The sequence below is a fragment of the Geotrypetes seraphini genome, chromosome 6 (genome assembly GCF_902459505.1).
Source record: "Geotrypetes seraphini chromosome 6, aGeoSer1.1, whole genome shotgun sequence".
Lineage (NCBI taxonomy): Eukaryota > Metazoa > Chordata > Amphibia > Gymnophiona > Dermophiidae > Geotrypetes > Geotrypetes seraphini.
Window position 1 is genome coordinate 171454304 of NC_047089.1, and position 25556 is coordinate 171479859.

At 41.4% G+C, this 25556-nt stretch overlaps 2 protein-coding genes across 5 annotated transcripts in view; one reads left to right on the top strand and one right to left on the bottom strand.

Annotated features, from left to right (window-relative positions):
* ARHGAP6 (Rho GTPase activating protein 6) overlaps window positions 1–25556 on the top strand; it is an 825592-nt gene that overhangs the window by 619759 nt on the left and 180277 nt on the right. The gene's annotated exons all lie outside the window — the stretch shown is intronic.
* Window positions 1466–22681, bottom strand: AMELX (amelogenin X-linked). Its single transcript, XM_033947972.1, has 6 exons — window positions 22413–22681; window positions 20484–20562; window positions 16689–16733; window positions 11822–11866; window positions 8214–8612; window positions 1466–1583 (listed from the first exon to the last, which is right to left on the bottom strand). The coding sequence occupies exons 2-6, from the start codon at window positions 20535–20537 to the stop codon at window positions 1578–1580; spliced, it is 549 nt and encodes a 182-aa protein (XP_033803863.1). The 5' UTR covers window positions 20538–20562; window positions 22413–22681; the 3' UTR covers window positions 1466–1577.

Here is a 25556-nt window from a genome sequence, read left to right on the forward strand (position 1 = left end):
GTTTAAAAGTAGACTGAAAACGCACCTTTTTGATGTAGCCTTCAATCCATATTCCTACTCTCCTCTGCACCAACCCAGCCAACAGATTAACCTTTCCCCTAGACTGTATCCATGATATCCTGTTTGTCTCGTCTGTTTAGATTGTAAGCTCTTTGAGCAGGGACTGTCTTCTTTGTGATTCTGTACAGTGCTGTGTACGTCTGGTAGCACTATAGAAATAATAGTAGTAGTAGACACATCCATTGCACTTACTTTGCGTTTTTGCATGCAAAAAGTTACTGCACTTTAGTAAACAGGCTCCTTGATGTGAGTGTAATCCACTTAATATTTTGTACAATTTGACCAGCTATCTCCCGTTGAATATCCCGGTCACTGTCTATGTCGTGCCAATATTCATTGGCTCACTGGCTAAGTCAGCTAGCGGCCAGGTTGATTCGCTTAAATAGCAGGTTTGTCTTTGGCCAGCTGTGTCTACTTCGGCTGTACTTAAACTGGAAATTCAATGCCGGTGGCCGGATACGTCCCCAACTTTGAATATCCAGGTTCTCTGCCAACTGCGGGAGGTAGCCAGGCTACCTCCTGTGATCTGAATATCGGGGTCAAACCCATGTGAACCTACAAAATAACTCTTCCAAAGTTCATTAATGTGCATAAATAAAAAATGAAGCAAAAAAAAAAAAAAAAGTTCTGTACACAGTGCTTAATTTGGGGGTTAGTGGCCTTTTCAAACTCCAGAGTATCTGAGGTGTTCTGCTTCAGCCCCTTCTTCTCAAGAATCCTGGGGTGAGTCTGGACCAGAACAGACAACAGTCACAGCTCCCTAATCTAGTCCCTCTTCCGTTCTAGCGCTGATCCGCTTGTTTCCTCCTTCATCCCCACAGTACTATTTCCTTTACGCCAACAAATCAAAGGGTCCTTTTACTAAAGCTTAACATGCATTAACGGACATTAATGTGTGCTAAGTGCTACGTGACCCATATGTATAAAATAAGATATGCAGTATTTAGCTCATGCTAAGCTTTAGTAAAAGGGCCCCTAAGCCCAGGCTGTGCACATTCTTAATAGAAATAATAGTAGTAGTAGACACATCCATTGCACTTACTCTGCGTTTTTGCATGCAAAAAGTTACTGCACTTTAGTAAACAGGCTCCTTGATGTGAGCATAATCCACTTAATATTTTGTACAATTTGACCAGCTATCTCCCGTTGAATATCCCGGTCACTGTCTATATCGTGCCAATATTCATTGGCTCACGGATGTCATCTTGGATTGTTACTCCTGACATTTCTGCTGCTTCTGGTTAAACAGTTATTCTGTTTTGCAAGGCTTATTGTGCTCTGTATCATCTCTTAATATCTTTTCACACTTATTTTTAAGTAAAGGACTAGGAATCGGATGTTTTTTAAAACATTTTATTGTTTGCTTGTAATCTGTTCTCATAATTTTTATTAGCTATAATCTCTAGTGTGGAATAAAATTCATGGGAATATGCACCATTGATTGCAGAAGAATGGTGAGTTCTGGAAAGCAAATGAAAATGCCTGGAATACTTTGCTCGCTTCCAATTTCCTCTTGCTTAATCCTGTAAAAAGGACAAGGAAACTTAAGTTGTTGCAGTAACAATTTTTCCCCATGCAGAATTGGTTCTGAACACATTCAGTTGAAACAGTGTCATAATGAGATAAATGATGCACAAAATGATTTTCAATCTTTTTCCCACTTTGCCTAATGTTGATAGAGATGTACCATATTATTGGAATTTTACATCAAATAAGTTGCTGGTACCTGGGACAATGGGAGATTAAGTGACTTTGGTCAAGGACAGAAAAGGTTCTTTGCTGCTTAGCCCATTTTTCTAATAATTAGGCCACTCCTCCTTTTATGAGTTTTCATGGATGTTACCAACAAATCACTTTACTTGTTACAAAGTCAGGAAAATGTAGATAAGATATTGTTCTCTATCCTGTCTGTTTTCTTTTTTGGCTATCCCAAGGATCATCTTATTGGAGTCGAGTGTGGTGTAGTGGTTAGATCAACAGCCTTAGCTCCCTGAGGTTGTGGGTTCAAACCTCGTGCTGCTCTTTGTGACCCTGGGCAAGTCACCTAATCCTCCACTACCCCAGATACATTAGATAAATTGTGAGCCCACTAGAACAGATGGGAAAAATGCTTGGAATACCTATATGTAAACCGCTTTGAGTGTGGTTGTAAAACTACAAAAAAAATGGTATACAAATCCCAATCCCTTTCCTTTCCCCCCATTGGTTATCACTGCAAAATAAATAGTTACAAATTAGGGAGTATTTGATGAACTCTAGAAAGGAATGTCTCAAACAGTTGTTTTCCAGGGAATATATTCTGTCAGGTCAGAGGGAGGTATGTGTTGATCAGTTACTCCACACAAAGGTGTCAGAACCAGGGGGGGGAGGCACAGGGGCCATGGCCTCCCCAAAAATTGGCAGTTGGAAGTAAGGCTCCCCCCCATCCCCTGCTAACTTCCAGCTGCTATAATTTACAATTTTCGGGCAGCTGGTGGCTTTCTTGCCTTAATTTTATAAATGGCTTGTGTAAATTTGGGTGCATTCCCATTTTCTGTGTGCAATTTAATTGACTAAGTCAATTAGTGCTTATAATTGAGCGCTAATAATTATTGATGCTAATTGGCTTTAATTAAAATTTACATGGACATTTTTAGGTGCTGAGAATTTATGTGGTTCCAAAAAGGGGAAGTGACCATGGGAGGATCGTGGGTGGATCAGGGGCATTGAGTAATTTTATGTGTGCTGTAATAGAATAACAGGGATCCACGCCTCATTTAGGCATGAGGATTTACACCAGGGTTTAGTTGGTGCAAATCCTCACACCTAAAATTACGAATGGATCCTGGCAATCGGTACTATTCTATAAATAGTGCCTGACGTTGAGAGCTTACTAGCGCTTAGGTTGAGGAAAACGCCATTTCAAATGCTATTTACATAAAATTTCAAGGTGCCTACTGGCACCTAAACAACCAGATCCAGAATCACACCTCTGGAGACGCCTACTAGAGTCTAATGCCACTGTAGGCGCAGCTAATGTTGTAAGTGGCATCAGAAACGATTCACGTCAAAGGTAGGCACCGGAAATATATGCCTTGAAAACCCTGGTTTTACATTTTCAGCGCCTACCTTTGCCGGTGCCATTTAGAGAATCCGGGCCTTAGGGTGTTGGTTTTTTTTTGTTGTTGTTCCGTTTACAGAACTGGGTCCTTTATGTTTGTATGACTTGTTAGTGTGTATAATTTAGAAAAGAAACATAGAAACATGATGGCAGATAAAGGCCAAATGGCCCATCTAGTCTGCCCATCTGCAGTAACCATTATCTCTTTCTCTCTCCGAGAGATCCCATGTGCCTATTCCAGGCCCTTTTGAATTCAGATACAGTCTCTGTTTCCACCACCTCTTCCGGGAGACTGTTCCACACATCTACCACCCTTTCTGTAAAAAAATATTTCCTTAGATTACTCTGGAGCCTATCGCCTCTTAACTTCATCCTAAGCCCTCTCATTGCAGAGTTTCCTTTCAAATGAAAGAGACTCGACTCATGCGCATTTGCATTACATAGATATTTAAACATATCTATCATATCTCCCCTCTCCTGCCTTTCCTCCAAAATATACAGATTGAGATATTTAAGTCTGTCCCCATACGCCTTATGATGAAGACCACGTACCATTTTAATAGCCTTCCCTAAATTAAAGTTTGACTATTACATTACTAATATTTGATCTGATCGACAACAGCAAAGAAAATTGAGTATTTATATAACTTTTTTGAACCACTGAGTTTGTTTTTGAAACACTGAAATGGAACTGTTTTTCCATTACCTCCAAATTCATTTGCATAGGATTAGACAGTAGTTTCCGATGTATGGACTTTTCTCGGGAATTTGCATGAATCGGGCAACCAGAATAAAACTCCATCAAGCTCATCCTTCCAGGGCTGCTGAGATACAAAGCTAGGCCTGGGACAAACAATGTTGAGGGTCCGGCCCCACCTCCTGACCCCCTCGCACCAGCAGTGACTCTCTCACGCTGCCCAAGGCTGACTGGGAAACCTTCCCTCTGCACATCCTGCCCTCCTCTCGTAACTTCCTGATGTGGCAGAGGAGGTTTCCCAGTCAGCTGCAGGCAATGTGTGAGAGGCGCTGTCAGTAACCCCTTCAAAGAGAAGCTTATTAAGGGAAGGAGGGAATGGAGATGCAGGATGTTGAAACCCAGGATTATTTCTATTTTATTTTTTGTGGAAAGGTGCTGAGCCCCACTTGGAGTCTGGGACCATAGAAATCTTGTCTTCCCAGACTCCCCTCTTGGCAGTCATGCATCCTTCTGATTTGTTTTATGACCAAAACAATTTATATTCAGACACACTTTGGGGGTAATTTTATGAAGCCTTTTCAACTGTATACTGTAAAAATATTTTTTGTGTGTATGGAAAGGCCTTGTCAAACTGTGTCTGTTCACATCTTAGTATGCATTCCCACTACCGTGTTTCCCTGAAAATAAGACAGTGTCATATTAATTTTGGATCCAAAAAGCGCATTAGGGCTTATCTTTGGGGATGTCTTATTTTTTTCTCTCCTTTCCTCTCCTCCACCCCAATTCTTCCTCTTTCCTTTCTCCACTCCCCACCCCCCATGTGCAGCATCATTCCTCCCCTCTTACCCATCCCCTTGTGCAAACATCTTTCTATCCCTCTCTCACACACCCCTGTGCAGCAGAGCCCCACCGACCCTCTCACTGCGAGACTGACATACCTTCGCTCCGAGGCTTCCTAAAGCAGCAGGAGTGGGGGTTGCTGAATTGACAAGTCTGATTTTTTTTTCCAGCAAATCAGGCAGCACTAATGTCAGGGATGGAGTTAGGGAGTGTCTGGGACATTCGTGGGGGGGGGGCTTCAGGGGTCAATCGTAACTAGGGCTTATTTTTGAGATAGGGCTTATATTAGGAGCACCTTTAAAAATCATGATAGGGCTTATTTTCAGGGAAACGGTATGTGAGTACAATATAGCATTTGTGGGGACATAGTTTGGACAGAGTCGAGGTGGAATTCTGATGTATTGGTATATTTTATAAAATATACTAGTGCATAAGTAAGAATATACACTGGCTTTGAGGCATGTGTGTTTTTTTTGTGGGACTAGTTCTAAGAAACTGTTTTAATAATGGTATATAGACACTCCTGTGTTGCTTCATAAAATGGGCTTGAAATAGTTGCCTTCTTGGAATCTTAATGTAATACATTTAGTAGATTACATTTGAATCCAAAGAGAGTAAGAATAACACAGGCTGTCTTTTTATGAATTACTCTTTTTATGTAGCTTCATTTTTGCCAGAAAACTGCATGAAAACCAAACAACCTCTGAAGAAAACATCATTCAGTGGTAACCTTTGAGAGGCACTGGTATTTGTATTTTGCATGGCTTAATTAGCTTTGATTTGTCATAGACTAAGCAGGAAGGGGGGTAAATCTATAAGGAGCTGCTTAGTTTTAAACGGCACGAATGTGTGTGAGTGCTGGTATTCTAGTCATTTCTGTGTGTATGTGAACACAAGTAAATGACTCTTTCTGGCTAAATGTTCTGTAAGAATGTTCTAGGGTGTGATCAATATGTACTTTACAGGTGAGTGTTCACATGACGAGTCTAGACAGAGCATGGGCAGGGTGCACAATTAGGCATTCTGGGCCAGATTTCTATTTCTATTTCCTAAAAAAAAAAAATCAATGCTAAAAAGTGCACTTAGCACTATTCTATAGACCATGTCTGGAGTTAAGCACAGTTTATAGAATATTCATAGTGTCCGTCCATGTGACGGCCATTTATGCCAATGGAAACCTGGCATAAACATCTGTGCCTAAATTTTGTGTGGATCGGGCATATTCTAGAACAGTTCACCTAACTTTTGGGAAGATCCATGATCTGCCGGTGCTCCTCATCTGGCCATGCCCCTATTGAGATCTGCACACTAGAATTTATGCGCTGCACTTTTATAAAATATGCTTAAAAAGTGATGCATTCAAATTCTAATTAATGCCAATAATTGCTTGTTAATTGGCAATTATCGGCACCGAAGGGTTTAATTAAGTTGCACATTCAAATTGGAATACGCACAAATTTATGCACGCAATTTCTGTGGTATACAGAAAGGGGGGTCTATGCAGGTTCTTTTGCAGTCTAGGGGCTCCTTTTACTAAGGTGCGCTAGCGTTTTTAGCGCACGCAGGATTTTAGCACGCGCTAAACCCACGCTAAGCTTCTAAAACTAACGCCAGCTCAATGCTGGCGTTAAGGTCTAGCGCGTGGGGCAAATCAGCGTACGTTATTCTGCACATTAAAGCCCTAACACACCTTTGTAAAAGGAGCCCTAGATGTAGCATTTACACCAGCTCAGTAGTGGGTCTAAGTCAGGGATCTCAAAGTCCCTCCTTGAGGGCCGCAATCCAGTCGGGTTTTCAGGATTTCCCCAATGAATATGCATTGAAAGCAGTGCATGCACATTGAACTCATGCATATTCATTGGGGAAATCCTGAATCCTGACTGGATTGCGGCCCTCAAGGAGGTTCTTTGAGACCCCTGGTCTAAGTGATAGCACTTAAAGGGTGCTTTTTTGACCCCTTATGCTAGTGTTCTCTAAAGAAAAGTAGATTTCTACTTGTCTTTATAAAATAGGCTCCAAATGGGTGTGTGTTTGGTTTCTGAATCTAGGAATGCCCTCACTGAATTATCCTACTTGAGTGTAACTTCAAAGAATGTTTGTTGCAAACTGAGTGAACATTTTGGCTGTTATGCCTTTAAAAAATGCAAATAATCAGCAGATTTGTGAAATAGCAGCTGGGGTATGAGTCATATTTTGCTCTCTAATTGGCAGTTCTCGACCTCAACTTATTTTTAGTTTGATGCAAATTGAAGAATTTGTATAGAGAATGTTAGAAAATTCAGGAAGCATTTCAGACCTATCCCCCATTTTGCACTATCCAATTGATGTGCAGTTGTTGTTATACATTATATGCGATTATTATAATTTTAAAATATTCATGAAATAGCTTAGTTACACATGCCAACTTTTCCAAAACATTTGTAGTCATCTTTTAAAAAAGTGTGTTGCCAACATATTACTTACCTTACAGTACTTGCTTTTGAAGTATGGACATAACCACAAAAAATGGCAGCACATTTTTCTTTAAAGGCATAATTATTGACACGGACTGCTATTAAAGATGCTATTTTAGCACAGGTCTCATTTTATGCAGAGACTTAGTTTCTGATAACCAAGGTTAACAGTAAAATAACACATCTTTACAGTAGCCCATGTTGATAACTTCTTCCCTTTAGTGTTATTGGCTAAACATGAAGCAAGCAAAGAAAAGGCAAGTGAGATTCAAAAATCAACCAAAGGGTACATTTATTGAACATAAAAAGTCCTAGTACGTTTACTTGTTAAAACCACGGAGTAAAAGTCTCAACTAGGATCCTTCTTTTGGCTATCTGGAATGCCTTCTTCAGGGGGCCAAACAAGTAACCTGGGTTTAGTAACTTTCTTTTCCCACCTGAGAGGGAGACTCTTAAATCTTTATGCCAGAGGAACTCTGCTTTAAGGGAGAACCAGGTGGGAAAAGAAAAGGTTACTAAACCCAGCAATATATCTCTTCAGCTCCCTCCCCTCAGGGCTCTTCCTCTGGCTGACTCCCTCCTACTCTTTCCTTCAGCTGACTCCCGCGGCACGGCCTGCTTATCCTGTCCCTGCCTGACCTGTGCCCTATCCCGGCCAGCCCAGTGCCCCGTCCCGGCCTGCCCTGTCCTGGCCTACCACTAGACCACCAGAGGGGGGACAGGGTACAGAGTCTGGCAGGGAGGGGAGGACAGGGTGCAGAGCCTGTCAAGGAGTATGGGGTTGAAGAGCCTGGCAGGGAGAATTTGGTTCAGAATGATTTTTTTCATGTTTTCCTTCTCTAAATCCAGGGTGCGTCTTATGATCAGGTGCATCTTATGGAGAAAAAAATACGGTAGAACTTTATGTTCAATAAATGTACCCTTTGGTTGATGTTTGCCATCTCACTTACATTTTCTTTGTTTGTTTGACATTTATTGAGGCAAGTTGTCTTCCCTTTTCTTGCTTATTTGGTAAACATGAAGCACAGTGGTTTAATTTCATTGATTGGCAGTGCCATCTTACCTGTTCTTCTACCTTGTTTCTGTCTGCTGGTGGCCAGGGCTCCAGAGGCATGTCTGGCATTAGAGGTGGCTGAGCAGGATAATTAGGCTGTGCAGGTAGGTTTGGTTGCTGGGGTGGCAGTGAGTTTGGTTGCATAGGTTGTTGGGGATATACAGCGTGGTTTGGCTGCTGGGCTGACGCTGGATGTATTGACTGGAAGGGTGGCAGCGGCAGCATTGGTTGATGAGCTGGCATTGATAGTATTGGATGCTGAGGTGCCGCTTGCAGAATTGGATGATGGGGTGATAACGATGGGATTTGGTGATGAGGTGGCATGTGTTGCTGGGGCAGTATTGATGACACAGGCATGATTTGATTCTGCAACCATCCACCCATTGGCTCATAGCCAAATGAAGGATACTGAGGGGAAAAAAAGAGATGGTATGAAATGCTTCTGTACCCTCTGGAAACTCCGCACTATTAAACACCACTTCGACCACCTCTCCTTCCGCTTACTGGTCCAATCATTAATCTTAAGCATATTGGACTACTGTAACATCATATACCTAGGAGCCTACAAAAACACCATCAAACGCCTAAGAATAGTACAAAATGCCGCCGTCCGCCTCATCTTCGGCCTCAAAAAATACGACCACATCAGCCCCTATTATGCTAAACTCCACTGGCTACCGGTGGAGGCAAGAATCACCTTCAAATTCGCCTGCCTCTGCTTCAAAACCTTAGCAGGCTCCTCACCAATCTACCTATCCGAACACCTTGAAATTGCACGCCCCTCTCGCACACAAAACACCAACCTGTTCTCCTTCCCCTCCATGAAGGGCTGCTTCTACAAAAAATTCCTTGATCGATCTCTAGCATTCCAAGCAGGCAAATGGAACAAATGCCTCTCTACCCTTATCTCCAATTCCCCCCACTATCAAACATTCCGGAAGTTAACCAAAACCTACCTCTTTGACAAATTCCTCTGATCAACCCTCTCTCCTCCCCTCACCCCTCTCCCCCTAAACCCTCACTACCTCATGCAACACTGCAATCTGTAACGCTGCTGTATCTAACTATAGCAATTTTAACCGTTCTGAACATATAACCTAACTGCCAAAATAACTTCACAGCACATTTATTGTCAAAAAACGTAAAGGTAACCTGACCAAAATGTAAATCTAACCTTAACGAAATTGTAACATCACTGTAAATGTACAGTCTCTTCTTCTGTTAACCGCATAGAACTTCCATGGTAATGCGGTATACAAGAATAAAGTTATTATTATTATTATTATATTATTATAATATATGCAATTATATTTGTAATAGAACTATTGAATGTAACAATTTTTTTTTGTTGTTCTTGGGTAATAAGTGTTCTTTCTTAATTGCCTATGCCACAAAAGTATAGAAAATGGCTATCATTCCCCTCAAACTTTTTTTGTGACCAGAACACTGATATTTTGAAATTTATCTTTTTTTTTTTTTTTTTTTGCATGTAGTAGGCGCCTGCTGCGTTAATAAATAGTAGTACAGTGTAACTACAGGCAGTCCCCAGGTTAAACATGTCGGACTTACATCAGACTCATACTTACGAACAGGGGTCTGCTTCTTCCTTTCTGTGCTAGTGCGCCTTTCTTCATCGCTTCCTGTACTAGCGCAACCCTCTTCCTCCCTTCCGTGTTTCAACGTGCCCCTGCGTTGTCCTTACCTCCCTCTGTTCTGTGTCCCAAATTATTGTCTGTCTGCTTCCCTCCCTCCTGCGGGTGTTTACCTGCTCTGGCTGGCTCCCTCCTCCCAGCCACACTTCTCCTTACAAAGTCGGGAGCAGTGGCTCATACATGCTGTCCGTGGCTGACTCGGAAGCCTTCCCTCTGACATCAGAGGGAGAGGGAGGGAGAATGAAGACCAGTGAAGGGAGATGAGAGGAATGAGAGATGCCAGATCATGGGAAAGAAGGATCAGGGAGATGTCAGGCCGAGGGGGAGGGAAGTGATGAGTAGGCTGGGAGACTACAAAATGGTGGCATTTATAATTGGTCTCCAAGGCTGTTTAACCAAGTTTCCCTGCCATCTCTGATTTTAGGACAGCAGGGACACAAAGGTGTATAGGTATTACCAAAGGCGGGACTGACCACAGCAGACAGAGTTCTCTGTGGGGAGAAACAAAGTCAAATGGAAAACATTGGTGGAGCTCCGGAAGGTGCTGATGCCACTTGAGCCTAATGAAACAATTTGTCAGAGCTCTAAATAAAGAGCCTTCAAGTACCTTCAAGACATCTTCCCTCATCTGTTTGAGGCAAAGTTCATAGCTAGTGTTTTCATTGGACAACAGATAAAGAAGATCCTGGAGTGGAAGGAATTTCCGAAGAAGCTAACTAGAAAGAAGAAAGCAGCTTGGAACAGCTTGGTTACAGTGGTTTGGGGCTTCCTGCGCAATCACAAGGCCAAAAGCTACATGGTGTTGGTTGATAATCTGGTGAATAATTATAGTTAAATGGGCTGTAGGATATCTCTCAAAGTCCATGTCCTTGATGTTCATCTTGAGACATTCAAGGAGAACATGGGAGCATACTTAGAGGAGCAAGGTGAATGCTTCCACCAGGATATACTGGACTTCGAACGCTGCTACCAAGGACAGTATAATGAGAACACGATGGGAGACTACATTTGAGGACTGTTTATTGAAAGTGACTTAACAATATAATTGTAAATCTCGAAAAGCTACTCACTTCAAATATTCTGTGGCATCTTTGTATAACCTCAATATAAATACGTGTTTTCACATTTTAATAAGTAAATTGCAAAACTTGACTATCCTAGTCACAAAAAACAGTTTTATGGAAATAAGAGACATTTTTTTTGTACTTTTTAGGCATGAACAATTAGGAAATTACACTTACTCCACAGGAATAAAAATTGTGTTACATAGTGTAATTCTTTTACTTTTTATTTGCATTTTGATTCTCTTCAGATGTGTCTTCCTTCTATTCTATTTGTGTGGTGTCTTTACCTTTATTTCAATGGCATTACTTGAGCAATTCTAAAACAATTTTTGGGACAACAGTACTCCCCCAATATTCATGGGGGTTCCATTCTAGGAACCCCCGCAAATCTTGAAAAACCGCGAATACAGTTTTCAGTGGGGGAGATAGGAGAGGGCAGCCGGATTGATTGGTGAGGCCCGTCTTTAGTGCAGTATGAGGCGGTCGGAGCATACCGCGAGTGATTTTCTTCATTCGCTGGCGCTCCGGCTGCTCTCTCCTGCCTCTCCAACAGCCCTCTCCTGCCTGGTCATTCGCAGTCAGAAAATGCCACGAATGACTGGGACCGCGAATCGACCGTGAATGACTAGGGGAGCACTGTATATCATCATTTATTTATTTTTTAGAACTTTGAACATTTCTCTTTAATTTAAATCTGTCTCAGCAATAAACTACTAAAACTATTTTGATAAAGAGAGAATAATTGTTTGAAGCTAGTCATGGGTGTTTTGTTTCACTTATAACTTTTTTTTGTTCACTTTTTCATACAAATTGAAATGAACCAATGACGATTCTTTATGACAATAGACAAAAATACCAAGAGTCACTTTGTAAAGATGGAAAGTATAAATAGTTAAGATACCTGGTTTCTCATCATGGACTGGTACCATTTTAAAGGTGTTAGTATCTTTGGAGAAAAATGAAAAGACATATTTTACTAAATTTACAATACTATTATAACACACAAAAAGGTTTAAAGTGCCCAGTTATAAACCACTTTATATGTCTGAGGTTGTACCATAGTTTTGACAAGTTATCCACAATAGCTGAAGAGTGGCTACTCAATATCTTGTAATAATTGATAACCTTAAAATTAAAGTGAAAGACAATATAGCGAATTTAAGGGATCTTCAGACTGCCAATCGAGTAATGTAACACGATCAGGCTGCAATCCTCATTGATCCCATTCGTGTATTATCCTAATCTTTATTTATATATTTATTTTAATTTCTATCCCGTTCTTCCAGAAACTCAGAACGGGTTACAAGTAGAAATTCATAATCGTTTGAAAACAGACTAGTCATGACACCAAATAGGTTGCAATAGCCAATAACAGAGCTTATTCTAGAGACCAGATTGGTCATAGCGCAGAGTACTAAAAGAAGTATATTGAGGAGGCAGTTTTTAATGGCCCGATTGGCGGAAGAGGAAGGTCATTAGTGAGTCTAGCGTCCTGATTTGTGTGGGTAGTCGGTTCCATAGCTAAGGTAGGAAACGGCTGTGGGATCTTTTATATACCGTACTCATTCGGAGGGATCTCCCTGCCGGAATGCTGAGTCTTTCTTCTGCTTTGGAGCGGAGGGGGCAGTTAGTTGTTAATCTTTTTTAACCATAATATTTTATTTAATTTTTTCTTTCTTTATTTCATTCTTATAAAAAGAGAAATTTAACTTAAGTTGCAGTGCCACCTCTTTCGACGTGAGCCCCGTTTCAATATATCAGTGATTGAGGTGTAACAACATACTGCACTGATCTTAACACTTGTGCTTATTACATTGTGCTGGTCTGATTTGTGCTGTTTAAATTTTAGATGATTTGTTCCTTTCTTGTGCTGTTTTAACTATTATGTATGTGCATATTTATAAACCACCTAGGAAGTAGATGGTATAGAAACTTTTAAAATAAACTCTTCTAAGCGTTTCTGTTTTAACTTGTTAATGCACTAGGTCAAAGTGTGGTAAACTAGAGAATGACACAGTGGCTGTTACCCACGGGTAACCCGCCGAAACGATGGGAGGGAAAACAGTGATCACCGCGGCTACGGGAATAAGGCCATTCACCGCCCCGTGGAGCGGTGAATGGCCTTGTCTCTGCAGTTAAGGGAGAGAACGCGCGCGGTCACTGATCATGCTCCCTCCCTCCATACTGATAGCTGCCGCCACGGCCGCCGCCACCCAAGCATCTCTCTCCCTCCTGATCATTTCTGCCCGATCACCACCGCCTGAGCCCAATCGCTGCCGCCGCATGAGCATCTCCCTCCCTGCTCCTTACCTTCGCAGCAGGCAATTTCTCTAAATTTGCTTCCTACGAGCAGCCGGAGTGTTGAAATTGCATGTAGCTGCCGTAAAGGTCATCTCTGATGCAACCGGAAGTTGCATCAGAAACGACCTTTCCTGCAGCCACATGTGACTTCAACACTCCAGCTACTCGTAGGAAGGAAATTTAGAAATTACCTGCCGCAAAGGTAAGGGGCAGGGTGGGAGAAAGGGAGGAAAGGTGGGGTGGAGAAGAACAGACGCTGAAGGGAACTGGGGAAGGTGGCTAGAGAGGGACAGACGCTGAAGGGAACTGGGAAAGGTGGGGGTGCAGAGGAACAGACACTGAAGGGAACTGGGAAAGGTGGGGTGCAGAGGAACAGACGCTGAATGGAAATGGGGAAGAGAGAGATTCCAGACTATAGGGGGAGCAGAGGGAAGAAGATTGGTGGCAGACCAATTGGTGTGGGGGTGGAGGGAGAGATGGAAGGGAGAGGCACAGTAACAGAGCATATGGAAGAGACAGAGAAGGCAGACAGTGGCTGTAAGGAAATGAATGAAGATGAAGAAAGCAGAAACCAGAAAATATAGGTAGAAAAAAAATTTATATTTTATTTTAATTTTTTTTGCTTTAGGATAAAGTGGTATATTAGTTGTGTTGATAAAAATTTATAAAGAAAGCCCTGCCAGCTGAACATCTCTTTCTCTAGTTAAGAACTTTGATTTATAAGGAAGGAATAAGCTAAATATTGCAGTACTGAGGCTTGTATGGATGCTGCGGGGACAGTGGTCGCAGGGACGGGGTTGGGGACAGTATTTGTGGGAACAGGGCATGGACAGTGGTCACAGGGACAGGGTCGGTGGTCGTGGGGATGGGGCAGTGATGGGGACAAAGTTTTTCCCCTGCCATTCTCTATGGTAAACTATACAAAGCAACCAAAAGCATATCTTCTCCTGAGCTTATTAGCGGCTGAACCAGCAACCACTTTTGTCACTTTTACTACCAAGTTAGTAGTTACATGCAAAGTGCATAGATTAAAAAAAAAAGTAACACAGGTTTAGGAATAAAATGTTAGATGCTGAAAGGAGGAGAAACGTCTAATGAGCAGTTCACGTCAAGGGTATCTTGTGTTTCATTATTTGTTTGACCTATCTGCCAATATCATTATGATAATGATAAGTCATTTATGTGCCCTCAGAGATTTATACAGTACTCCCCTGAAATTCGCGGGGGTTCCGTTCCACAGAAACCCCTGTGAATCTTGAAAAACCGCGAATATGGTTTTTCGTCGGGGAGACGGGAGAGGCAGGAGATAGCAGCCGGAGTGCCAGCGAGTGAAGAAAACCACTCGCTGTATGCTCCGACCGCCTTTTCATGCACTAAAGTCGGGCCTTATCAATCACTTGCTGGCGCGCGCTCTCCTGCCTCTCCACTTGTCCTTTCTTGGTCGGCGGTTGCGGTCGGAAAATACCGTGAATGACTGGGACCGCCAACCGTGAATGACCGGGGGAACACTGTGTGTATGTAATTTTTTTTTTAAGTATTTTATATATATATATATATATATAAATATAAAATTTTATTTTATATATATATATATATATATATAATTTTATTTTATATATATATATATATATATATATATATAATTTTATTTTATATATATATATATACTTTTTTAAAAAAAATTGGGATTTATTAACTGCTTACAATCTAACTGTGGTATTTCGGGCAATGGAGGGTTAAGTCACTTGCCCAGAGTCGCAGGGAGCAGGCTGAGATCGAACTCACAACCCCAGGGTGCTGAGACAGCAGCTCTAACCACTAGACCACTCCTCTCCTCTAGGTACTGTACATTACTACTTCTACAACTACTATTAATTCTTTCTAGAGCGCTGCCAGACATACGCTGCACTGTGTACAGAGTCATGAAGAAGACAGTCCCTGCTCGAAATAACTTACAATCTAAGCAGACAAGACAGACAAACAGGATACCAGGATGGGGGGATACAGTTAAGGAGGATGGTTAATCTTTTGGCTAGGGCGGTGAGCAGTGGGGAGTAGGGGTATGGAGTGAGTTTGTAATACGTTTTCTGGTAGCTTTCTGGAGTTTCTGGTGCTCTGAAGAGGATATGAGGATATGGGGCATAGAAAGGGATCTCTTGATAATGTTTTTGCTAGCAGTCCAACCTTTCTTTTTATAGTAATAGAAAAAAATATCTAACTTTAGCTCTGAAATTCCAAGTTTAAGGTCCCCATGTGCAGTTATTGACTTGGTAGCTTTACTTTCTAATCAGTGGCTGGATAAATACAAGGGTTGATATGTTTTTAGTGCCATTATATATGGTACTGCTGAAAATTCTTACAAGGGGCTGCTGAAAAGTTCTCGGACCAACCAAGAGGAGAATGTTGTGGAGCCTTGAAACTTACAAGTTATTCCACACTTTTCTTGACACTTTTCATTTCAATGACATGAAATGAAATAAAAAGTGTCAAGTAAAGTATGGAATAACTTGTAAATTTCATGGCTCCACATCATTCTCCTCTTGGTTGGTCCGAGAACTTTTCAGCTGCCCTTCATAGACTGCCCTGGTGCTATCTGGATTTACTATCCACTAGCTGATTGGCTGCTATGAGTTCTCATGGTCCCTCGAGAACTCGTGGCAGCCAATTAATTAGTGGTTCTGCACGGGCAGGAGTGAAGGAAGGTCACTCCTGCCATGATTCACCACTGGACCACCAGGGATACGGGAGAGGGAAAAAAATAATTAGAATCGGCTGGGACAGGAGGCGTGAGGGATCCCTCCTGTTCCAGCCACCGCTGGACCATCGGGAGGAAGGGGGGGGAAGGGTACAGAACCTGGCAGGGAGGGACGGATATTGGGTGCAGAGAATGGCAGGGCAAGGGAAGGCACTGCACTTGAATATTAACCCCCCCCCCGCCCCGGGTCTATATTCGAGTCAACCTTTTTTTTTTTTTTTTTTTTTTGGGGGGGGGGGGGAAGGTTACCTCTGTTTATATTTGTGTCAGTTTATATTCCAGTATATATGGCAGCCAGATTTATAAAAATTTATTTTTTCCAGTCTAAATTTACTTAGCAGTTTGTTGATGGGGAATGGAGAGAGGCCAGAAGTATAGCTGAGGGTCAGAAAAAGTTTGGAAATGATTTTGGAGGGCATGTCGATCTGCAGTTAGCCAGGCAGATTTGAGGATCACTATTTCTTCTGGCATAGGAGGAGACAACACAGCAAGTGGTAGCAGATACCAAGGAAGGGATCTTGTCCTCGGGATCTACTGGGTGCTTGGGGGGGGAGGGGGGAGAGACTGGATCATGGACTCAACAGAACATTGGTCCGAGTCAGCATGGCACTTAAGTTCTTATAGACAACAAGAAGTAGACTTGAAAGACAAGGTTTCATATGGTTACTTTATGTGCATACAGTCCTCATGTCTTATACTAACAGATACTGACCTCGTAGCTGAAGTTGACGTATCCAGGATGGTGAGGGGAAGGCAGCTAAAAAGAAATATTAAAAATGAAGTTTCAGTTTCAAATGTGGAAAAATTAGTTTTTTGCATACTACGTAGTGAAGACAAGAGAAGACTGTATGGCTATTGTCATGATACTTTGATATTCGATCATAAAATCCAGACATATTATATTCATTTAGAAAACAGCAATTTTATTTTAAACAGCAATTTTATTTTAAACACCATGGGGCTTGGTTAACATTTTTAAAATGTAGTTTAAAAAAAACACCTACTTTGCCTAAATGTACGCAGCTTTGATAGCTTTCAGGCTTGGAGGCAGCATATAAGAAATTAATAAATACTAAGTTCTAATAATGTGTGCTTTTTAAAACCCTGCCTTAACATCTTGCATGCGCCTTCTTAGTGAATTTTTTTTTTTATAAATTTTTATTGATTTTTAAACTTTGACAATGCAATACAATTATCTGAACATAAATATTTCGTAAAACGCATTATTAAATATACAATTTATACTTAGAACAATCATTTTCTCCCTCCCTCTTACTAAATTACTACAATAAGCCAAATTATGTAATTATAATATTTTTAAAGTAACATTTTAAAGCTTATTGCTATTTTGAACAACTCAGCCCACAGCAGCTCTGTGTAATTCTTTTGCTCTGGTAGCGGCTGCCAAGTATCATAACCAACCTTCAACTCTGACTGAATCTGTTACTAACAGCACAGATTCCCAAAGCTATCCCAGAAATCCCACTGCCAATCGGATTTCCAGGCTGTGCACAAAGAATACACTGGAGAAAAGTGAGCAGATACCAACCTTTGCAACTTTCCCTTATCCATATTTTATTGTGCATATTGTTAACATAGCTCTGGGATCTTCAAGATGTAGCAAACTTTTTCCGTTGACCAATTATGTGCCATTTAGCAAACCAATTGATGATGTGACAGCTTCCGTTGCATGGATATAGATAGTACGTAAACATAATTTTAACAGGAATACGATGAAGCAATCAAGGGATATCAGAAATGAAGAGATATACAGTATTTATTTTAAGGTCTGTGATTCATAGAAGTAAGACTATTTTTGCAGATTTTACTTGTTACTTCAAACTGGCTGAGACTTTTTCTCTCTGTTTGTTTATTTATTTTTAATATTAGCTGTGGCAATGAAATATTTAATTATATTCAGAACCACTATCCATAGAAATAATGGCACTGAATCTACATATACAGGTACAAGATCCTTTATCACTACCCTTTATCTCCTACCCTCTTTATAACCATTAATTCTTATGTTTTTCCCTCATTTATTAAAGTACCTGTAAACCATGCCGAGCTCTATCTTTATGGAGAGGATGCGGTATATAAACATGAGGTTTAGTTTAGTTTATCTGAAATTTTAAAAAACAATAATTGACTCAACGTGACGCATGCTGAAACTAACATAGGGGTATACTTTCCCTCCATATTCGCGGTTTCTGTATCTATGGTTTCGATTACTCGCAATTTTCTGCCAAAAAAATCATTTTCATTTTTTGGGCTATTTTAAGCCCTGTGAGCCCCTCCCCCCTCACACACTTAAGCCTTACCTGGTGGTTTAGCGGATTTTTGGGCAGGAACGATCTTCCCACGCTCCTGCTCCATGCAGATCGCTCACAGGAAATGGCTGCCTTGAGCTCCCGTCGTAGTCTCGAGAGGCGACAGGAGCTCGAAGCAAACATTTCCTGTGAGCGATCTGCACAGGGCAGAACCGGCCCAAATATTATTTGCGGTTTTTTAATATTCGCGGGCCGGCTCTGCCCCTAACCACCATGGATATGGAGGGATAAGTGTACATGTTTCTCCTGATCTCTGTGCAATTCAGGTTGAAGGGCTGGAAAGTGGCTAGATAGTGGAAGCTGCGGATTCCAGGGTGGCAGTGAGAAGCTGTAAACTGGTCAGAAGGCTGGAAATGGCAGAAAGAGATGGAAATGCCACTTATTTCAAAAACGGAAATTTGCCTGGTCCCAGGGATTTCAAATAAAGGATCTGGCTTTTTGCTCTTCTTAATTAAACCACATAGTTATGCAGATAGCAGTTGGCTATCATTCACTATAGAGCTAGAAAGGATGTTTGTGCTCTGTTCTTGCTTTCCACTAGTGCAATCCAGGTGTAGTGCCAGGGTGGTCTGTAAGAATTTTCAGTGGCATTGGACAAATAGAACTGTATTCAATAAATGGTGTTTAAAAATTGGTGCTAGAAAAAAATCGTTGCTCAGAGCTATTCTATAGATTTTGCTCCCGGTTCAGTGCCCTTCATAAATTAGCGCACAGTGCCAATTCTAGCACCCAGGTTTGGGTACCAGGACTTAGCCTGTTGAAACCAGGTGCAATTCCTGGCATCCAACTGGGGAATGCACCCCCTATATTCTATAGCACTGTGCACACATTTTTGGAATACCTCTGACCCGCCCATGCTTCTCCAAGGATCATGCCCTGTTTACCACCCGCTTTGGGCTGCATTCCCAAACAACCCGACTCCGAGAAGACCCGGACCCGGCACGCCGGGGGCCGCTACCGGCCTAACACCATCCGCAGGCTGGGCCTCGATCAGAAGGACTCGGGCCCCCGAGCGGCGCCGGGGAGGCGGTCTTCCGTACGCCACATTTCCCGCGCCCGCCGTACGGGTGGGGATTCGCCACTGGGCTCTTCCCTCTTCACTTGCTGTTACTGAGGGAATCCTATGAGCATCCGGTGTTATAGCCCAGGGGGAATTCAACTCACATTCTCAGGGTGCTGAGGCAGCTGCCCTAACCGCTAGGCCACTCCTAAGGGAATGTGTGGTGCAATGGTTAGAGCTACAGCCTCGGCACCCTAGGGTTGTGGGTTCAAATCCCACACTGCTCCTTGTGACCCTGGGCAAGTCTCTTAATCCTATAAAAATACTCTCTTCACCTCTTCATTCTTTCCACTATTATTTAATAAGTGAAAAAATAGATGTATTGGGACGATTCTACTCAAGTTAGAACAACTATTACCGTATAGGTTCCTACCGGAGGAAGAATCTCAGGTCCTCGTTTGCTGCTGATTATTTAGATGAGCCTGCAAACCACAGTGGGACTATCTTCATTGGTTTCAACCTCCTCCTCCCAAATACTGTGACTATTTTATTGTTATTTATTATTTTTATTTTCAATCTTAACTGTTTGTATTTAATTTCCCAAAAATACTCTAAGCACTTATATAGTAAAAGTACTTAGCTTTGCAAATCGGCTGTCCATAGGCCATTATTGGCTTGGGAAAATCCACTGCTTATTCCTAGGATAAGCAGCATAAAGTCTGTTTTACTACTTGGGATCTAGCTAGGTACTTGGGACCTGGTTTGGCCACTGTTGGAAACAGTATACTGGGCTTGATGGACCTTCGGTCTATCCCAGTATAGCAATCCTTATGACACTGAATATCTGTATATACGCTTTGAGTCTAAAAAAGCAACAGGGCAGCCCATCTGCAAGATCCAATGTGGTATTTTTTTAAGTGTCACAGCTGGTGTTAAAAATATGCTGACTGTGGTAGCTAAATATTGACTGATTATACTTGAATGTGTATTTTGGAGTTTAGTAATAAACTGACATCAACATAGGTATGCTATTTAGCTAATGGGCCAGCAGCCCAACATGACTGTTTAAGAACACTGAAATTGTGTAGATAGGACTTAAGTGTTAAGGTTGATAGATAATACAGTGCCACACTGGCAAACTTAATAGTCCAGAAGTAGCTTTTTCAGCGACACTTACTGGCATAGTGAATGTTGCACCTATAAGAGACACGAGCAGGATCCAAGACCTCATCTTTCCCAAGCTAGGTCAATCGGTTCTGTACAAAGAGAAAAGAACACATGAACACATGGAGGCCATTTTCCCAGCATGCTAAGTTTGGATATTTCCCACAAGGCATCAAAAATTCAGAAACAAGAAACATCCATTTTCAAAACTGCTAGGCGTCCAGATTTTTTGTTTCGAAAATAACCTATTTGACTTTGTTGGCCATTAGGACGTTCAACCTTTGGACGTCTAACTTTTTTAGCCATTTTCATCCACAAAAGCATCCAAGTTCAAAATGTCCAAATCCAGACAATTTGGACATGGGAATGGTCAGCATTGTAAAGGACTGGTCACACATACATGCCAATAGAGCAGTGGGACACCTTAGTGGGTACTGCTGTGAATTTCACATAAAGATTCCCATATAATTTATGGTGAACCTTACAAAACTCCCCCCAAATCTACTTTACCCATCTGTCTCCCACCCCCAAGATTTTGGTGGCCTCATATTTTACAGCATAAATGTAGTGTTAGAGTGGCTTATAGGCCCTGGTTCTTCTCTCTACCGTTTACTAGCCAGTTCACTAGTCCACCCATCAGGCTATTAAAGAGACCTGTGTGCTGCTCTACTAGGCTTTCCCATACCAGGTGCTGCTGATCTAGAGACAGGTATGTACTGTTTCATTCAGATCTTTGTGGGATGGGAGGGGGTTCAGTGGTTATGTGTATGTGTGTGTGTGGGGGGGTGTCATTACTTAATCTCTCCAGTGGTCATCTGATCAGTTTGGGTTCCTTTTTGCACTTAGATGCTTTTAAAACAGGCCTAACTCCAGACGTCTAAGTTCTGTCCTGGACGTCGTGGGAAATGTTCAATTGTCACCACAAGACGTCCAAGTGCTAAGCCCGTCCATAACCTGCCCATAACACACCTCCAACACACTTTGGATGCACAGTGGCTAAGAAGTCTAGCAAGATGTCTAGAAAGTCTGCTTCAAAAATCGGCAGTTGACATCCTGGCAATTAGGTTGTCCAAGTGCCAGTTAATGTCGTCTTTTTTGAAAATGAACCCCATACTGTTTAATATTTGTTGCGCAATGAACAGCGCTGACTGATAGGCTCACACATGAATAGCATACACTGTTATTTTGTAAAGGAAAGCAGGCATCCAACAATGTCAAATGTTTGTAGGCCATCAAAATCATTGGGAGCCACACGCATGTTGCTAGTTCTTATTTGTCTTAATAATAATAAAAACTATAATAGCTAAAGTCATTAATCTGTGCAGACTACAGGTAGTTCTTAAACACACTCTAATATAGACCTCTTAATTCAAAGCTCTCTCATAAACAGATTTTTAAGAAACATGCACTGAGAAGAGATGTTTGACTTCCCATTTAAACCGGTATCACCAAGCCAGTGAAAATGCGGTAATGCATCACTGTAACTTTGTAGTAATACTCTTATACCAGTGGTTGCCAAACCTAGTCCTGAGGCACCCTAGCCAGTCAAGTTTTCGGGATACCCACAACGAATATTCGTGAAGGAGATTTGCATGCCCTGCCTCCATTGCATGCCAGACACTCTTGTGAATATTCATTGTGGACATTGAAAGCCTTGACTGGCTGGGATGCCTCAGGTCTAGGTTTGGGAACTTCTGCACTAAACCCTTCAAGTCTTAAACCACTGGAGAGTTTAGTTCCTCATTAGTTTCAGCCGGTACAAATTTGCATTGTAGAAATGCTACCCTGTGTTTTCCAAAATGTAGTAAATTTATGTATGATACTTCTGTAAAGACTTCTCCAGGCTAATGTAAGGATAGCATAACCATAAAGTTTTCAATAGTATGTGCAATTTTTAGGTGTAATATTGCAGAACAGCAGAGTATGAACAGGACCGCCTTACCTTCAGTGTCCTCTGGGAGAGCTTCTTTGCCCTGGCTCTGGTAGTTTGGTGGTGTGAAACCTCTCCTCCCCGCATGCCTTTTAAACCACTTCCAACCTGCTGAGCAGCCAATCATCTCTCACCTCCGGAACTTCCTGTGTCAGGAACTTTTCAGCCTTCTCGTAGCTCATCAGATTAAATGTGGTGATTACAGGTGCAGCCTTTCATTAAGATAAATCACATGTTTTTGAGCCTGTCTTCATTATACGCTGATTGTCTGGGATATGTTCTGAAAGTGTCCTGACTCTTCTTCACATCACAGAAGCATTTTTCATATCTCGCCCAATAGCTATCATCAGGACAAAGAAAAATACATTTCTGATTTTTAAGGGCGTCTAATTTTTTTAAAAAAATTTCAGCTTACATAGTATATTCTGTTAATAAAACAGATGAAGAATAAAGTATTGGATATGAAATTGGTTTATCCATGGTATCTTGCATATTTATCAGGTCTCTGGACATTGTTTTCAAAATTTATTAACAAGTAAGAGCTTGAATCTAATGTTACTCTGAATGTGTCCTTTTCTGGACTTCACCTGAGTAGCTAGAACCTTGATCTTCACTCTGTCTTCAAGGGCCACCAATAGGTCAGACTTTTAGGATACCCCTAATGAATATGCATGAGAGAAATTTGTATACAATGCAGGTAGTAGGTATGTGATTCTCTGTCATACATATTCATTAGGAGTGTCCTGAAAGCCTGAGCCTTTGGTAGTCCTTGAGGACTAAAAGAGAAGATCAATGATTTGAGCCAGGGAGTTAGAGCAGTGCTTCTCAACCCAATCCTCAGCCAGTTGGATTTTCAGGATATCGCAAAATGAATTTGCTTGAATAAATTTGCTTACCAAGAAGTCAGTGCATGCAAATCTGTCTCATACTGTGGATATCCTGAACATTTGACTGCCTAGATATGTCCTGAGGACTAGGTGGAGAATCATTGGATTAGAGAAACGCAAGATGTTTTTGTATTTCTAGGGAGAAGCTGCCTGCCTACAACAATAGGTTATTAGCATTGCTGGCGACGATGCTAAATATTTTCTTGAATTAGACAAGCCACATGGAATAAGACTGGACAGATGTTCGTCTGCCTTTTGCAAACAAGTGTTCTGCTGCAGCTGTTCATTTCTTGGTATTTTAAGTAGTTTTCATAGGCAGGGCAGAATTGGCTTCAGTGATGGAACTTCTAGTTACACCTTTTACAAACTAATCCAAGTGTGCATCACCTATGCAGAATCAAAATAATACAATTTTTGACATGAAATTCCAAGATTTACAAACAAGACTGCAGATTTTAGATGAGAAGATGGTCGATCTCATTACACCACATAGAAGAGAGAAAAGCAGCAGCAGAGTCCATACTGTATTTCCCTCAGCCCTTATTTATAGAGATGCTTTTGCCAAACCAGGACCATCTTAATATGGGAGTGTGTGGCGCAGCGGTTACACCCTCAGCACCCTGAGGTTGTGGGTTCAAACCCACATGGCTCCTTGTGACCCTTGGCAAGTCACTTAATTCCCCCCCATTGCCCCAGGTACATTAGATAGATTGTGAGCCCACCAGAACAGACAGGGAATACATTCATGTAAACCATTCTGAGCTCCTCTGGGAGAACGGTATAGAAAATTGAATAAATAAATACAAATATTCTTACACATAGCCATGTGATAAATTGTTCTGCAATATTACACCTAAAAATTGCACATACTATTGAAAACTTTATGGTTATGCTATCCTTACATCTGTAGCTTACCATGAGTTCTAAAAGTAATGACTGAGAATTCTGGGTGATAAATTGCATTGGAGGGAAGTGTGTAATGGGGATAAGACATGTAAAAACTACAGAATGCTAATGTTATATACACAGATTTCTGAACTCTTGAAACCATGCTTTTGAAAGCTCCCATAGTGGTTTTATTTATTTATGGTATATTTCTACTGCCTATTAATTGTCTAAGCCAGTGGTTCCCAACCCTCTCCTGGAGGACTACCAGGCCAGTCGGATTTTCAGGCTAGCCCTAATGAATATGCATAAGAGAAATCTGCTTATAATGGAGGTGCCAGGCATGCAAATCAGCTCCATGCATATTCATTAGGGCTATCTTGAAAACCCAACTGGCCTGGTGGTCCTCCAGGACAGGGTTAGGAACCACTGGTCTAAGTGGTTTACATTCAGGTATTCAGTCATTTGTCCCTATCTGTTCTGATGGACTCACAATCTATCTTGTTTTGTAATTTATGTTTTGTAAATGAATATAATATACCATGGGTTTGGGGGTGTTTAGTGTTTTTTTTTGCTGATATTCTTCAATAAATGTGGGAATTCTGCATAAGTTGTAATGCTTTTTGTTAGACGTAAGCTTTGAAGGCCTCGCTAGACTGTGCTTTAGATATGGCAGCACTTCCCTACTGAACAATCAACAAAATTAGCTCTGACTGAGCATGCTCAGAAATGCTGCAATGCTGATATTTGGGAATAATAATGAGTTGTCGTAACTTTTCAGTATGAACTTGAAGCAAATATGATACCATTGCGCTCTCTGATTTCATAAATCAAGGGGCCTTTTACTAGGCTGGGTTAGATGCTAATGCACACCTAAAGCAGCGCAACATATAATGGAGGCAGTGTAAGCAAATCAAGTCTATGCATATTCAGTGTGGATATCTTGAAATCCTGACTGGCAAGGGGGGTATTCCAGTTGAGAAACATTGTGCTAACTGGTTACCACAGGGTTAACTCGGGAGCCCTGAGCATCTCCTAAACAGGAGGTGGTAATGGCTTCTACATTAAATTTTTTTTTTTTTATGGCTGCACTTCAGTGGTAACATTAGCATGTGGCCATAAATGAAGCAAATTGAAAAAGCCCCTTTCACAGCCGCACAAGAAATGTCTTAGCACACAGAAAACATAAGAATAGTCATATTGGGTCAGACCAATGGTCCATCTAGCCTAGGAGTTGGCAACCTTTTTAAAGCAAAGAAGCCAATTTATCCTAAAAATTTGACCCAAGATTTACAAAGAGTAGAGAAGGGTAGAGAAGGGAATTTGAGATATTCCTGGTCTCTCACTCTCTCTTCCCTCCCCAAGGTCTAGCTTCTTTCCCATT